Below are 17,806 nucleotides of genomic sequence, written 5' to 3' on the forward strand. Positions count from 1 at the left end.
CGTCTCGTGTGTTTTTATGTGCAGGTTTGAGGTAAACTCCTGTGGATACGCATTCGGGTTGTTTGGGTCGCTCAATCGTTGCTCGTTTAATAATAATTGTGGACATATTTTGTATTCATACACACATTTGTATTTGTAAAAGCATTTTCACTATCAAGCAGCTGTATTTTCTCCATTTGCCCATTCCTCCAGTCAGTCTATTACTCTTTTGTTGTGTGTGTGTGTGTGTGTGTGTGTGTGTGTGTGTGTGTGTGTGTGTGTGTGTGTGTGTGTGTGTGTGTGTGTGTGTGTGTGTTATTGGTGGTTGGAGTTATCTTCCGTCGGGAATTGCACTGTCACTTCTGTTATAATTGCTAGATGAAATGTTAACTGGGGCCTGGAGTGCTAATATAGTTTACATTCCTGTATTTCTCCTGTGTTTTTAATCCTTTATTTTAGAGGGTGGCAATGAATATGATCAAACGGCAGATTCTCCTCATATAAGTACCACCAGAGGGCCCCCTTTGCTCTTAAATAGAGCTGATGATCTTTGCCCAAACCCGAATGAACCTGACAGGTTCGACCCTAATTTCTATCATTTTAGATAGGGCCGGGTCTGGGTTTACGCTCCTGCTTGTGCTGTTAATGAAGTCATGTGATGCATTTCCATTAATGGAAGTAATCAAATGGTTTACAACATCAAGCTCATCCCTGGAGAAGTGAAACGGATGATGACGGACAGAAGAGAAGCATTTTGCGGAGTGGGAAAATGTACAGCAAGCTGACAGGGAGGATGACGAGGTCACTCGCTATATTGAAGCCGCTGTCATGGAAAATCAAATGGATGTTCTTGGCTGATGGAAGATGAACCAACATCATCGTCATCATCATTTTCATCCGCTTATCCAGGGCCGGGTCGCGGGGGCAGCAGTCTTAGGAGAGAACCCCAGACTGCCTTCTCCCCAGACATTTCCTCCTGCTCCTCTTTGGGGATCCCGAGGCGTTCCCAGGCCAGCCGAGAGACATAGTCCCTCCAGCGTGTCCTGAGTCTTCCCCAAGGCCTCCTCCCGGTGGGACATGCCTGGAACAGCTCCCTATGTAGGCGTCCAGGAGGCTTCTGAAACAGATGCCCGAGTCACCTCAGCTGACTTCTCTGGATGTGGAGGAGCAGCGGCTCTACTCTGAGCTCCTCCCGAGTGTCAGAGCTCCTCACCCTATCTATAAGGGTGCGCCCTTCAGCCGCTTGCATCCGAGATCTTGTGCTTTCAGTTATGACCCATGGGTGAGAGTAGGAATGTAGATTGGCCGGTAAATCCAGAGCTTTACCTTTCGGCTCAACTCCTTCTTCTGAGGCGTTCCCCATGAACAGACAATCCTACCCAAAACTGGCAAAATTAGCCAGATCAGTACCGTGTGCATCCCGGCCAGCAGCAGTGAAAGTGTTCGGTGCTGCTGGACACACCATCAGTCATGCTAAAGCCATCTACAGAGGATTCAATAATGTTCCTCCCCAAACACACAGCCTAATCTGGGTGAGTAAAGGATTTACAAACTATAACTGAATATTAATGAAATCATGAATGCATTATGTAGACAGGCTGATATTGCTGGGTTGTGAAGTGGAGAAACAAAGTCAAAATGTTCTGGTGGGGCTCGGGCTGGATTCTGTCTATCGGGCCTAACTTTTACAGCCTGATTACAGCTCTACTCTTAAATGTGAAGAGCTGTTCAAGAGAAACGGGCTTTCATTTTATTTAGGCTTGAAAACACGTGGAAATGAATCTAAAATCAGCCACATTCTCTTACTCCTTTGCCCTTATTTTCACTTCACAATGTTGAGGGTTCGTGTATTTAAAAAAGACCACGGTATATCTCAGTAGTGTCATCTTTATTATTATAACAGTGACGATTTCCAATCTCTGTGTGTGTTGTGAGGTAGATGATGAAAGTCCGACATTTACAGTAAATCATCAGCAGTACTGTGATTTACAGTCTGGTGTACAGATTAATACACTTTTAATTCAATGCAATACAATTGTGAGGAAAAAGCTGCTCAACTCATTTCATCACAACATTGACCAAATCCCTGAGAAACAGCAGATCATTTCTGGGAAAGGAGAAAGGCTGGAGATGTGCATCTGGCATGTTGAGCAGATTAGTGGAAGAGTTTGATCTGGTCTTCATCAGATGGTCGTGCAAGAACACCGCAGAAGAGAAAGCCGGTCAGAGCAGAGCACTATTACCTGAATAAACTGATCAGAATTGAATTACTTTGCTATATGGACCTTAGTTTAGTTTTATGCTCTATATCAGTAAATAAATGGTGGGAGACCTCCAGTGAACCTTCTATGGGATGCATTATAGCAAAAAGTGGCTATATTATATTTCATGGCTGCCACACTTTACTATTTATTTTACATGAAGTTGCTTTAAAGCTCTTGAAAATTCAAGAGAATATTTTAAAACGTATATTTTGGGTGTACTTGGGTGCAACACTACCACAGCAGAAATGGTAAAGATATATATATATATATATATATATATATATATATATATATATATATATATATATATATATATATTGAAATGCACTTAAAAACTAAAAATGAGAAGTTTTCTCTTTTAAATCTGTTTACTTCCTCGGTAATACACATTTGTCTTATGAAGTGAGTTATTCCTATGTGTATGTGCATATTCATAATGCTCATAAAACAGATGAATGGAGACAGCGAATGAGAAATAGAGTAATAAGCTACACTTTAAAACACAGGTACTTAGGTTTAGTGAATGAAGTCCAGCATGCACTTCACTAGTAAATTAAATAACCGGCTTATCAGCACCCCCTCATGGACAACAAGCGTATAACTTTCCTTTCAACCCTCTAAAACAGGGGTCTCAAAGTCAGTTCCTGGAGGGCCACAGCTCTGCACAGTGTTGCTCTAAACCTGATCAAACACAGCAGACTGAACTAATCAAAGCGCTCAAGACTGCTAGAGATTAAGCAGGTGTGATTTGGAAGTAATTGGAAAGTTATATGCTTGAGTTGTCTGCAGGGCTGCTGATGAGCTGGTTATTTGATCTGAAGTGCATGCTGGACCTTATTCACTAAATCAGTTTACATCAGTGTTTATACACATTTTTCTCATCAAATAAAAAGTTTACCGTCCTCATTCATGTGTAAACATTTTTATGCACATTTACAAAAAATCATAAACATCTTTGCATTTTCCATTTTTATGTGTGTCCAAAATGCAGAAAAACAGATGGCTATAGCTGCTGCATTTTAGAGGCTTTAAAAAAGTCACGTCCATGTGTTGGTAATGAGGGCCGCTGTCGAGCAGTGATCAGGTCAGTGTTGATGCACTTTTTTTCTTATCAAATGAAGTTTATTTTAGTTGTGTGCATGTGTTTATGCATGTGCTTTATCAAAGTCTATGCACATCTTGGCATTTCCATTTTTTAAAAATGCGATATTTCAAAATGCACAGAAATAGGTGGATGTAACCAGCTAATGAGAACTGTAGAACTACTTTAGAGGGTTAAAAAGAGAGGCTCATGTGCTTGTGTTGTCCATGAGGAGGCGCTGTTGAGCAGTGTTCACTCTACTGATGCACATGCTGGACTTTATTCACTAACTCTTTACATCCCAGCATTCTTATTGAATTTATCCTTATCGTTTATGTGCATACAATGTTTTTTTTTATCAAAAATGTATGCACATCTTGGCATTTTCCATTTCCAATGTGTGTATCGAAAATGCACATAAAATAGATGGATGAAGCCGCTAATGAGATGCTGCACTGTAGAGGGTTAACAAGAGTCATGTCCATGCTGAGTTCACGCCAGAGTTTATGCACTTTTTTTTCTTGGCCAATAAAAAGTTTATCCTAATTGTGTGCATATGTTTATGCATGTGCATTTTCACTACACATTTTTTTATGCGATAATATAAAATGCAAATAAAAATAGGAGCAGTTTTTGTGACAGAGACACAATTTATGCACATCTTGCCTGTTTTATTTCCAGTGTGCGTATCCAAAATGCACATTAAAATAGGTGAATGGAAACATCAACTGCTGCACTTTGAAGAGAAGGCCATGTGCTTGTGTTGTCCACGAGGGGGCGCTGTTGAGGAGTGTTCACTCTACTGATGCACATGCTGGACTTTAACACCAAAGCTATCCGCTTGTTAAGTGTGACGTCACGCGAAGCGGCTTCCGGCTCCAAGCGCTCTATTCAACTGAATGGGGAGACTCATAAAATGGTAATAATAAACGTTTACAAAGCGATTTAAGGCTTTTGAAAATCACGATGGCATATGTCCATGCCTTATATCCGATGGCCAGAAAGTGATTAATTTTTTATAAATTGTAAATATTTTGGTATTTGTGATGCAGCAAGCTCAGAGATTGTTGTGTACACTATGACTATATATAAAATTAACTTTAATGTGTGATAGGAATAAAACGTGATCATAAACGAATGATTTCTCCACTCAAATGAATGGCGGCTTGGACCCGGAAACAGTATACATACGTCACAAACACGTCATCACTTAACAAGCGGATACTCACACTGTACAGTTGCCTTGAATCGGGCCTGGGCACAGTGGGCGTTTCTCTAGTTATATCGCTTTAGTCTTTAGGGATGCGGGGACACGCAGTCAGATATTTCACGAACAGATCCGCCACTTTTGACAAACAATCATAAAGCCCTCGCGCTGCAGGAATGAGGAGGTCTGCTGAAGCTGCAGCTGTCGTGCAGTGAGGGGTTTGCGTTTTTAATAATCTACGGCAGTTTGCGTTCACTGAACTGTAAGAATGATTAATAAATCCATATGGAACAGTCCCTTAAAAGTCACGTCTTGCTTTCAGTTTTTCCAAAGCCCAAGTGAACCGCGCTCAGCATGAGCCTGATTCAGCGCACTCACACTTCTCAAACCATCCGGGAAACAGGCCTGAGCACGGTTTGGATAGCATAGTGTGAGTACGCCCTAAAGGCTCCTACACACCGGGACGTTTTTTGTTTGCGTTTATCGTCAGCGTTTTACGAGACGTTTTTCAGTGTTCAAACCCAAGCGCTTTTCACTGGCGTCAAGCAGAAGAGTATGCTAAATGTAACTTGACGTTAGATGGCGCTGCACAACTCTAAGCTTCTGACACCCGGTTATAACACAGAAGAAGTAGAGCAGCGGAAGTTCACAGTCACATGCTTGTTGTTAAATTTACTGGAGACTCGAACATGCATGGATGGTTCAAGCAGCAGCTCCAGCTCTAGCGATGAAGAAATGATTATTGTTCAGCAGTGCAGTAAGCAGCTCCACGTTCATATCACCTCTGGGCATCTTCTTCAGTGTGTGCTTGCATTGACAGTTTTGCGCTTGAGCGCCTCCAATTGCTGTTTATGGTAACTTCAGCAGCTCCGTGCACGTTCACAAAGGTGCCGATCTGATTGGTGGACAAAAAAACAAGCATGAGACGTTTTTTAAAAAATGACGATTTTGCGCCGGGTGTTTTGCGCATTGGTGTGCACGATCACATTGACGCCCTTTATTTAGTTACGAGGAGTTAAACGTTGATGGAAAACGCGAGCAAAAAACGTCTCGGTGTGCACGGGCCTTAACTCTCTTCACATCCCAGCATTTTTCTTATTGAATAAAACTTTATCCTTATTGTTTATGTGCTTACATCTTCTTCAAAAATAGATGCACATCCATCTCCTTATCCAAAATGCACATAAAGTAGATGACACAAAGCTAATAAGATGTGTAGAACTGTAAAACTTGTGCACTTTAGAGGGTTAAAAAGGTCCTATCCTTGTGTTGTCCATGAGAGGGCGCTGTCGAGCGTGTTCACTCTACGGGTGAAGCGGATGCTGGATGTTATTTACTAAATCTCTTCACATCAGAGCATTTTCTATTGAATAAGAAGGTTTTCCTCATCATTTAAGGGCTTACATTTTAATGCACATTTGTTATGTCGGGCATCTTGACTGCTTTCTTGTATTTTGAGTTCACATCTTGCCATTTTAACTTGGTTATATTACGTTGTGTTAGTGTATTTGCACTCTGGAGGGTTAATAAGAGTCAGATCCATGTGTTGTCCATGAGAGGGCGCTGTTGAGCAGTGTTCACATCAGACTTTATGCAGTTTTGTCTTATTAAATAAAAAGTTTATCCTCATTTATGTGCATATATTTTTTACATCTCGCACTTTGACTTCTCTTGTATTTTGAGTTGACGTCTCGCAGTTCTATTTTCTTGTATTCAGTAATGAACCTGTGCACTTTAGAGGGTTATAAAGAGTCACGTCCTTGTGTTGTCCATAAGGGGGCGCTGTAGAGCAGTGTTCAGTCGCTGCAGGAGCGTATGGGATTGTTCCCGATGATGCCGAGCTCGTACAGGATGGAGAGTGTTGCGAACAGAATGTAACACGCCAAACACACCAGACCCAGCTTCCAGTCCAGCTTCCAGCCGTTGATGTGCACGGCGAGGAAGAGGAAGATGATGGAGAGCAGCAGCGTGCAGGACATGAAGACCAGCCCCGAGCTGTTGACATCCACCGGGGAGCCCACGTCAACAAACACCGTCTGGATGAACCACGGCAGGCCCAGACACAGCATATCGAACACGTTAGAGCCCACGATGTTGGACATGGCCATATCAGATTTACCTGAGACACACGGAGGAACACAACTGAGTGTGCTTAAAGTACAGATGATGATTGCAGATTATTACACGGCGGTCTGGAGTGCGCAGGTTAGTGTATACTCCATCAGCTGTTTTTATTCTGTCAGCTTTGTTTTTGACTGTTTGGCGCCATCTAGTGTCTGAATAATGCGCAGGTTAGTGTATACTCCAGCAGCTGTTTTAGTGTCTGTTGTGTTTTTAACTGTTTGGCGCCATCTAGTGTCTGAATAATGCGCAGGTTAGTGTATACTCCAGCAGCTGTTTTAGTGTCTGTTGTGTTTTTAACTGTTTGGCGCCATCTAGTGTCTGAATAATGTGCAGGTTAGTGTATACTCCATCAGCTGTTTTAGTGTCTGTTGTGTTTTTGACTGTTTGTCTCCATCTAGTGTCTGAATAATGTGCAGGTTAGTGTATACTCCATCAGCTGTTTCTGTCAGCTTTGTGTTTTTGACTGTTTGGCGCCATCTAGTGTCTGAATAATGCGCAGGTTAGTGTATACTCCATCAGCTGTTTAGTTTCTGTTGTGTTTTTGACTGTTTGGCGCCATCTAGTGTCTGAATAATGTGCAGGTTAGTGTATACTCCATCAGCTGTTTTAGTGTCTGTTGTGTTTTTGACTGTTTGGCGCCATCTAGTGTCTGAATAAAGCACAGGTTAGTGTATACTCCATCAGCTGTTTAGTTTCTGTTGTGTTTTTGACTGTTTGTCTCCATCTAGTGTCTGAGTAATGTTCAGGTTAGTGAATACTCCATCAGCTGTTTAGTTTCTGTTGTGTTTTTGACTGTTTGTCTCCATCTAGTGTCTGAGTAATGTTCAGGTTAGTGTATACTCCATCAGCTGTTTCTGTCAGCTTTGTGTTTTTGACTGTTTGTCTCCATCTAGTGTCTGAATACTGAAATGATTTGGTACTGATAGAGCTGTCAGGGTTTATTCTGAGATAACTTCCTGGATATGTTTACATAGAGTGTGATAATTGATCAATGAGAATGGAGTACTCCAGAGAGTGGTGTAATCATGTTTGTTCAGTTGTGTTTACCTTCTCGTGCCACCATCACACTGGCCACGGTGTCGGGGATACTGGTTCCTGCAGCCAGAAGAGTCATTCCCATCACTGTGTCCGGGATTCCCAGAGTCTCCCCTGGACACAAACACGAAACTCTCATTTATCAGCAATTACGTATAAACCATCAGCTGTTTGTTCTCAGATAATTTCTCTAAAATGTGTGAGCGCAACATTATTCGGCCTCCTGTAAATATGAATTATTTTTCAAATATTTATAAGTGCTGTTAAATAAGGACATTTTCCACATTATTAGTTTTGTTTTCTGGAGAAAGTCTGATTTCTTTTAGGTTGTGTGGAATAAATAAAAATGTAAAAACTGCTAAGGTAATAAGATTTTAATATTATTAGAACTTACAACATAATATATATATATATTTGATTAGCTACAGATTAAACCACTGTTGCCCGGCGACTTGCCTAATGTAATGAATTTCACAGGATTGCAAATACTTTACTCTTCAACTGTGAGGCGTTAATTAACCAGAAGACGCTCTTTGTCTGGCCTGTGTCAGATCTCTCTTGAAAAAAAATACAGAAAATTCTTGTTGACCATCATGTTTAGGTCAGGACTCTGGGCGGATCATTTCATTATTTCAGTGTGTTTAGCCATTTATCTGTGTTCAGGGTTCATTATCCTGCACTAAATCACTGTGTGTGTGATGAATGAAGCTCACGTTGCTGATCATCACACACCAGTTCCAGCTTTACACACAGAGCTCAGTCTTTCTCCAGTAGTTTTTTTTTACTTAATTTTTTTTATTGAAATCTTTTGTCATTTTTGAATGAAAATTACTTGTAAAGATTTTCATTGAAGGTAAATTTTTTTGTAGTAAAATTACTTTTATATTATTAAAGATTTTTACTGAAAGTTACACAATTATGTAGTCATTTTCGGTTAAACTTTATTTATTTTCCTGAAAGTTTATACATATATAACCGGCCACTTTATTAGGTACACCTTAGTAGTAGTGGGTCAAACCTCCTTTTGCCTTCAGAACTGCCTTAATACTCAGAGATTTTCCTCCATATTGACATGATAGCATCACACAGTTGCTGCAGATTTGTCGGCTGCACATCCATGATGCCAATCTCCCGTTCCACCACATCCCAAAGCTGCTCTATTGGATTGAGCTCTGGTGACTGTGGAGGCCATTTGAGTACAGTGAACTCATCGTCATGTTCAAGAAAGCAGTCTGAGATGATTGAGCTTTATGACATGCTGCGTTATCCTGCTGGAAGTAGCCATCAGAAGATGGAGACACTGTGCTCATAAAGGGATGGACATGGTCAGCAGCAATACTCAGGTAGGCTGTGGCGTTGATGCTCAATTGGTACTAATGGACCCAAAGAAAATCTCCCCCACACCATTACACCACCACCACCAGCCTGAACCGCTGATACAAGGCAGGATGATCCATGCTTTCATGTTGTTGAGGCCAAATTGTGAGCCGAGCATCTGAATGTGTCAGCAGAAATGGAGACTCATCAGAGCAGCAACGTTTCTCCAATCTTCTATTGTCCAGTTTTGGTGAGTCTGTGTGAATTGTAGCCTCAGTTTCCTGTTCTTAGCTGACAGGAGCGGCACCCGGTGTGCTCTTCTGCTGCTGTAGCCCATCCGCCTCAAGGTTGGACGTGTTGTGTGTTCAGAGATGCTCTTCTGCAGAGCTCGGTTGTAACGAGTGCTTATTTGAGTTACTGTTGCCTTTCTATCAGCTGGAACCAGTCTGGCCATTCTCCTCTGACCTCTGGCCTCATCAACAAGGCATTTGCGTCCACAGAACTGCCGCTCACTGGATATTTCCTCTTTGTCGGAGCATTCTCTGTAAACCCTAGAGATGGTTGTGCGTGAAAATCCCAGTAGATCAGCAGTTTCTGAAATACTCAGAGCAGCCCGTCTGGCAGCAACAACCATGCCACGATCAAAGTCTCTTAAATCCCCTTTCTTCCCCATTCTGATGCTCAGTTTGACCTGCAGCAGATCCTCTTGACCATGTCTGCATGCATTGAGCTGCTGCCATGTGATTGGCTGATTAGACATTTGCCTTAACAAGCAGTTGGACAGGTGTACCTAATAAAGTGGCCGGTGAGTGTATTGAGTCATGTTTGGATAAAAGGTATTATTGTAGTAAAGATTTTACTGAAAGTTATTAGACCTCTTTTTGCTGTTTTTGCTTGAAGATTACTTGTATATTAATAAAATAAATGTGTTGAATGTTACACATTTTTTATATTTTTGATTAAAAAGTACTTTTATTTTAACAAAGGTTTTCACAGAATATTTAATTTAATTAATTTTTGCAGTTTTTTTGGTTAAAATTACTCTCAGTAAAGATTTTTCACTGAAAGTTATTAGTTTAGTTGTCGGTTTTGGCTGAAAATGACTTTTTTACTCAAATCTATAATCAGTTTTTTTATTGAAAGCTTCACTTTTCTGTTCTGTTTGTATAAAACACTGATCTTAGCAGAGATTTTCTCTTTATGTTATTAGATTTGTTTTTGGTTGAAGTTTTTTGCTAAAAGTTTTGTTTTTTTCACGGTTTTTGGTTAAAATGACTCCTGTTTAGGCCAGTTGCATCATTAAATACTCAGGTTTGAAAGTTTTGTTTCCCTCTTTTCTATAAAAAAAGTTCCTAAAACCTTTATTTATTGTAAAACTGTGTCAGACTGAGATGAAGCGTTCACGGGACTCTTGAGTTTTACTCATCGGGGCAGAAGGTTCAAACTCTCCATGTGAATGAATGAATGAGTGTGTGTGTGTGTGTGTGTGTGCGCGCGCGCGCGCATGTTGTCCTGAGGCTGTGTTCCTCTGTGTGTGTGTTTCTCAGTATCTCCAGCGGTACCTGCTCATTCCAGCGGGCTCTAAAGCTCCGCCGGTGCTCATGTGAGTCTGTGCAGGATAATAATCCTCTTATTCAGTGCTGCATCACATGTTCCTGCGGCGCATCATAATCCTCAGCTGGTATTTGAGGAATGAACACACAGCATGTGACCGATCCGACATGACGACTACACACACACTATAATCACCACTATACGCACGCAAAACACACCGCTGAACGGAAACATGACACACACGGAGGAAAAGCAGCAGCAGATTCTGTGGAGAGTGAAAGATGCATGAAGAGAAATGGCGGCTTCATTAATAAAGTTCTGATCTGTGTGTGCTCTTGGGTTGATGAGTGTGTACTGACAGTGGTTCACTCTCAAACTTAGGGTATTATCAAGGTAAGAGCTTAAATCTTCACCACAGAATGGGTCAAACAACAACATCAAATCTCAAGATATGATTCATCTTTAAACCAAAAACTACAGAATTTATTTCAATAAAATCAATACTAACATGATAAATATTCAACTCAAAACAGACAAATTTTATTCAACAAAAATCATCACTGATGTATTTTCATCAACAAATTTTACAAAAAGTCATATTCGATGAAAATATTTATTAAGATATGATTCATTATCAATTATAATCTTTAAGATGATTAATGTTCAACTAAAAACCACCCCGAAAAACATAATTCTCAATGAAAACCTCACCAAGATTATTAATTTTCAACTTCAAATAAAAAATACTGATAATATATGAATGAAAATCTTTACCAGGAAACACTTTTCAACAAAAAAAAGATTCATTTTTTTAACTAAAGATTTGACTTTTTTTTTAACAAAAATGTTTTTCTTAGAAATAATACATTTTTACTAATTACTGATAATTATTTTCATAAATTTGACTAAAATTGTTAAAACTGAAAATTATCAAATCAATTATATTTTAACAAAATTAATTCTCAATGAAAATCAAGACATGACTGAAAACTGAGATATAAGATATAAAAGAACTAAGAAAAATACATTTATTTTTCCAACAAATAGTGTTACTAAATAATCATTAATTTTCAACAAAAATTGTTACTAAGATATTAATTATTTTCAACCAAGAACTACTCCAAATGTACTAATTTTCAACAAAATCATTAGTAAGACAGGATTAATTGTCAAACAAAAACTACAAAATTATATGAATATATATTTTCAATGGAAATCTTTACTAAGATGATACATTATTCAAAGATTTAAAGAATTTAGTTGTAAATGAATTATATATTAGTTATTATTTCATTATTTTTTGCTTGAATAATTTTGACTGCTTTAGTATTTAGATTTTTGTCTCATGATTTAGATTTTTCTAGTATTTATACTTTACGTTTTGCAATTTTTACTTTTCTTATAGTTTGAGTTTTGCATCTTATATCTCTTTGACTATTTTCCTGTATTTTGCTTCTTGCAATGTCCATTTTCTTGTATTTAGATTTGTACATCTTGCGATTTTAACTATTCTTGTATTTTACTTTTACGTCTCACAAATTTGACTTTTCTTGTATTTAGATTTTTACGTCTTTAAAATTAAAAAAATCTTTAAAATATTATTCAACATCATATTACTAAGATAAGATTAGTTTTTAATAAAAATCATTACTAGTATAATTAATTATAATATAATAATTATTTCTTGAACTAATTTTCAACAAAAACGAAATTTTTGAACCAGAAACTACAAAGATTTTTTTTTTTTTTACAGAAATCATTAATAGATGTCAATAATTTTCAACTAAAATCTTTAAGCAAGGTTAATTTTCAACTAAATACTCAAACAACTTGTAATGTTCAACAAAAGTCATTACTAAGACATCAACCAAAAGAAAAAAGTAAAACATGAGTAATTTTCTACCAAAGTGAAAGTCTCTTGTTGCAGTAATTAATGAAATGCTGACTGCTAATGAAAAATGTCAAACCGAGAGCAGATGTGTCTGATTACTCGGCTGTTTGCCACCTCAGTCTGTGAGTATGATTATGCTCTGTGGGAGTGTTTACTGTGGTAATTATCAGACTTACCCACGATTGTGACCATCCAGACCAGCACATAAGTGAATGCAGAAATCCAGACGGCGGACATCAGGAAGGTCAGCATGTAGAAGTTCTTCCAGAAGGGTCTCCTGCAGTCGGGAACGCTCACAAACAGCAGAGTGCTGACCGGAAGAGACAAAACCCACAGGATTCGCTTCAGATCGTGATCCGGCATGGAGAACACACTCTTGTGCTCTGAAAAACACACACACACACACTCACACTCAAATTACAAGAAAAAAAGTAAAACAGTAAATAAATAAAACATTTGCAAGGCATGAACTAAAATACAAGAAGATAGCCAAAATTGTAAGACGTAAACTCGAACCATAGGAAAAGTCAAAATTACAACATATAAAGTCTAAATAATAAAAAATCTAGGGTCTTTTCAAATCAAAGAAATACTAGAAAAGTAAAAATTGCGGGACGTAAAAGTCAAAATACAAAAAAATATAAATCGTGAGATGTAAAAATTTTAATAATAAAAAAGTCAAAATCGCAAGACATAAAAGTCAAAATACAAGAAAAGCCAAAATCGCGAGACATAAAAATCTAAATACTAGAAGTCAAATTCGCGAGAGGTAAAATTCAAAATACAAGAATAGTTAAAATCGCAAGACGTACAAATCGTAAGACGTAAAATACAAAAAAATAGTCAAAATTATAAGACGTAAAACTGAAACTATAAGAAAAGTCAAAAATGCAAACCGTAAGGACTAAATTCTAGAAAAATCTAAATCGTGAGACATGAAAATCTAAATACTAGACAAAGTCAAAATTGCAAAACACAAAAATCTAAATACAAGCAAAGTCAAAAAAGTGAGACAAAAAAATCTAAGTACAAGAAAAGTCAAAATCGTGAGATGTAAAAATTAAATACTAAAAAAGTCAAAATAGCGAGACATAAAAGTCAAAATACAAGAAAAATCAAAATCGTAAGACATAAAAATCTAAATACTACAAAAGTCAAAATTGCGAGCTGCAAAAATCTAAATATTAGAAAAGTCAAAATCACGAGACGTATAAATCTAAATACAAGAATTCAAAATCGTGAGCTGTGAAAGTCAAAATAAAACAAAAGTCAAAATATCGAGACATTAAAGTCAAAATACAAGAAAAGTCAAAATTGTGAGATGTAAAAATTTAAATACTAAAAAAGTCCAAATTGAGAGACGTAAAAGTCTAAATTCTAGAAAATAGACAACATTGCAAGACGTAAAATACAAGAAAATAGTAAAGATGTAAAACTCAAACTATAAGTCAAAATTGCAAAACATAAAGACTAAGTACTAGAAAAATCTAAATCGTGAGACATAAAAATCTAAATACTAGAAAAGTCAAAATTGCGAGAGATAAAAGTCAAAATACAAGAAAAAAAAGTCAAAGTAGTGAGACGTAAAAATGTAAATACAAGAAAAGGCAAAATCGCGACACGTAAAAGTTAAAATACAAAAAAAGTTGAAATCGTGAGACGCAAAAAGTTTTAAATTGTATTATAACTATTTGCATTAATTAATGCATTTACAGTATTTATTGTTATATGCAGGAGAAATTTTGCTTCTCAAAGTGTTTTTAAGAATAGTTATTGTACATACCGTCGCTGATTTCGTTGAGTCCGTGCAGGCTGAGCGATAGATGTGAATATCCAGAATCATCCTGGAATATTCCGCTGTCATTTCTGGAACGGCGCTGGACCCGCAGGCTGCTGTCGTCACTCCAGCCCACTAGAGGCTGCTGCTCGCCTGAGTCACGATCGCGAGGTTTCAGACACCAGCAGCATGGACTGAAGCGCTGCATCACGTACTCGCTGATCTTCAGATCGAAACACAGTACAGCTACATACACACCGTACACCAGCAGGAGACACGCGCCATCATACCTGCACACACACATGGAGAGATTACACTTTTCAGAGATGATAAACTATTCGAACTATTAAAAAGTACAATTATTCACGTTTTTTAAGTGTTCAGCTTATTAGAATGTCTACAAACTCATAAAACTGATCTAAGAAAAAACGAACATATTTAAAAATAAAAAAACATTTAAATAATAAAAAACCGTCAAAATTGTGAAAATTACAAATTTCAAAAAACATAAAAATTGTTACATTCATAAAAACGTACATTTTGTGAAAATTAAATAATGAAATTCAAAAAACATCAAAAGATTGTGAAGATTCAATAGTTCCAGAAAACATCACAACTGTGAAAAGCGAATAATAAAAAAAATGTCAAAATTACGTAAATTCTAAATTCCAAAAAACAAGAAATTATGAAAAGCAACTCAGAAATTCCAAAAAAAGTAAAAACTTTGAAAATTAAAAATAAAAAAAATGTAAAAATTGTAATTATGAAAATTCAAAATTAAAATATAAAACGTCAAAATTGTAAAAATTCTTCAAACTTTAATTTTGTGAAAAGTAAATTAAAGAATGTAAAAAATGTCAAAATTGTGAACATTTGTAAAAATTTAAATTTTGTAAAAAGTAAATTAAATAAGTAAAAAATTTAGATAATTGAAAAAAAACATACATTTTGTAAAAAATATATAAAACAATAAAAAAACAAAAATTGTGAAAATTCTTAAAAATGTAAATTGAAAAAAAAAGTAAATGAAAAAAATTCAAAAACGTCAAAATGTAGAATTTTTTTAAAAAACATGAATTTTGTGAAAAGTGAATAAAAAAAAAAAAAAAACGTCGAAAAAACGTAAATTTTGTAAAAAGTAAATAAAATGTTTTAAAAACGGCAGAATTTAGAAATAAAAAAACGTAAATTTTGTGGGAAAAAAAACGTCAAAACTGTGAAAAGTAAATAAAAATTTCAAAAATTGTAAAAATAAAAAACAATGTCAGAACTGAAAAACTAATTTGAAATCCAAAAATGAAAGGTCTAAATAGTGAAAAGTAAATCAGAAATGTTGACAGTCATTACTGTGAGATACAAAGTATTCAGAGAATAAAGTGAGGAGTGATGGGAGGCTCACCAGTAAACTCTGTTATCTGAGATGATGGCGATGACGGCGGCGACACTGATGGAGTACGCAACACAATCTCTGAACAACGGCCAGCAGCTCAGACGACCAACCTAACACACACACACACACAGATCAGCATAAACATCATGTCAGATCAGCATAAACAAACATGTGTGTGTGTGTGTGTGTAGTCACGCACTGCAGAGGACAGCAGGCCGCACGCTGCACAGATGCACAGCAGGTTATAGACAGCAGAACCCATGATGGTGCTGACGCCGATGTCGCCCTTCGTCACAAACACACCTGAGCAAGAACAACACACACACATGCTCAAAATCCTCAGTCTGAAACAAATGATCAACAGTAACAGTGCAGGTGTTTCTGAAGCAGGGACACCGCTGCAGCTCCAGCTTTCCTCCATAATAAATGAACAGACGACACAAACACATTAGAGATTTAATGAATTATTTTTACATTCAGTTTTTAGATCTTTTAATGGTGCTGTGATGGATGTTCTAAAGCGTGAAACACCATCATACGTCTGCAGATATTTCAGAATCACGCTAAATGAGCGCATGTTTATCTGAGACACAGTGCTGAGGTCAGTTCCTCTGCTTTGAGAATGCGCCGTCTGTGTCAGAATGTCTGTCTTTGCTTTGATCTGTAACTCCGCCCACTGCCAGTGTAACCCATTATATTTCAGCATCCCTGTATGCCTTGGTGACAAACAGCACATTTAATTTCAGTCATGAAGGCTCTCAGTGCATGATTGTGAACTCTGGAAGACAGCAGCAGCCTCAGAATACACATGAGGGGCTTTTTCATTAGCAAATAATAGTAATACGGATATTAAAAATGCTGTTTACAGTGTAAGGCTTGATCAGGCACACTTTGTGTTGTTAATCTGGCAACCTGTGTGTGCGTGGCCTGTGAAAAAAAAAACCCTCCTATATTTTGAATTGGGACTGCAATACTTAGTTTGTCCACTAGTTCAGTCCTGCATACTGCACCTTTAAATATGTAACCAGTGCTGCAGTAAAAGTAGGCGACACTGACGGATCTCTGCACTGAGATGTTAAATATTTTCTCTCATATATCTACCCGATAGTTCTGTAGTCCTCAACATATAAGCAAGATCAGTGTTAAATGTAATTGTTTACCCAGAAATGCAGTGACGAGCTCTGGAGCCGAACTCCCCGCAGCCATAAACGTGGCTCCAGCAACATCCTGCGAGAGACCAAGACCTGAAACCCACACGCACACACAAACATGTTGGTTTTAGTAATTTATGAGGACTCTCCATAAGCATAATGTACTTAATACCATAAAAACATGCATTATATGGCGCTTCGCTTAACTCGTCCCTCACAGAAAACCTGTGGTCAACGTTCAGTGTGACAAATACCCATTAAATAGTTTTAATTGACAAGGGCATCCAGCATGTCCTCATAAAGAGTTTCTGCAGGTTTCACCATGTCATATTAGTCAAAGAACACCAAGAAAAACTGCACAAACAGACTAAACCTGCTTACGCTCGCTGATGACCTCCAGAGATGGCAGAAAATATTCATCACACACGATGGAGACGGACAGCAGCATGTAGAAGATGATCATGAAGTAAATCAGGATTCCTCCATCTTTCCTCTCCTGCACCGTGAAGAATCCTTCAGGAAACTCAGACGACTGTGGCTGCACACACTCACTCGCATTCTCTACACACACACACACACACACACACACACACACACACACACACACACACACACACACACACACACACACACACACACACACACACACACACACACACACACACACACACACACACACACACACAAATCATTTCAGAACTGCAGGTATATTGTATAATACACAATGAGTTGACAGTAACAGAGTTAAAAGTAACGATTATAAAGTTGACAGTAATAGAGTTGACTATAGCAGACTTAAAAGTATCAGAGTTGATGACGAGAGTTGACGATAACAGAGCTGACAATAACAGTAAAAAAAAGTATCAGAGTTGATGTTAAAGTTGACAGTAACAGAGTTGACAATAATTGAGTTGACGATAATTGAGTTGACGAGAACAGTAAAAAAAAAGTATCAGAGTTGACGTTAAAGTTGATGGTAACAAAGTTGACGATAACAGAGTTGAAAGTATCAGAGTTGATGTTAAATTTGACAGTA

The 17,806-nt window shown here is 37.6% G+C and overlaps 1 protein-coding gene and 1 long non-coding RNA gene across 2 annotated transcripts in view; one reads left to right on the forward strand and one right to left on the reverse strand.

Annotated features, from left to right (window-relative positions):
* Positions 1-5,926: 5,926 nt before the first annotated feature.
* slc24a5 (solute carrier family 24 member 5) overlaps positions 5,927-17,806 on the reverse strand; it is a 14,077-nt gene continuing 2,197 nt past the window's right edge. Inside the window, exons 2-9 of the mRNA NM_001030280.2 lie at positions 17,152-17,331; positions 16,780-16,863; positions 15,819-15,922; positions 15,629-15,729; positions 14,236-14,519; positions 12,629-12,835; positions 7,703-7,804; positions 5,927-6,650 (exon numbers count right to left, since the gene is read on the reverse strand). Of these exons, the coding sequence (NP_001025451.2) occupies positions 6,328-6,650; positions 7,703-7,804; positions 12,629-12,835; positions 14,236-14,519; positions 15,629-15,729; positions 15,819-15,922; positions 16,780-16,863; positions 17,152-17,331 (1,385 nt within the window). The 3' untranslated portion in view covers positions 5,927-6,327. The remainder of the gene's footprint in view (positions 6,651-7,702; positions 7,805-12,628; positions 12,836-14,235; positions 14,520-15,628; positions 15,730-15,818; positions 15,923-16,779; positions 16,864-17,151; positions 17,332-17,806) is intronic.
* Positions 6,308-10,326, forward strand: LOC141378780 (uncharacterized). Its single transcript, XR_012394122.1, has 2 exons — positions 6,308-6,736; positions 6,823-10,326. It is a non-coding gene; the product is annotated as an uncharacterized lncRNA (long non-coding RNA).

Source organism: Danio rerio, chromosome 18 (genome assembly GCF_049306965.1).
Source record: "Danio rerio strain Tuebingen ecotype United States chromosome 18, GRCz12tu, whole genome shotgun sequence".
Lineage (NCBI taxonomy): Eukaryota > Metazoa > Chordata > Actinopteri > Cypriniformes > Danionidae > Danio > Danio rerio.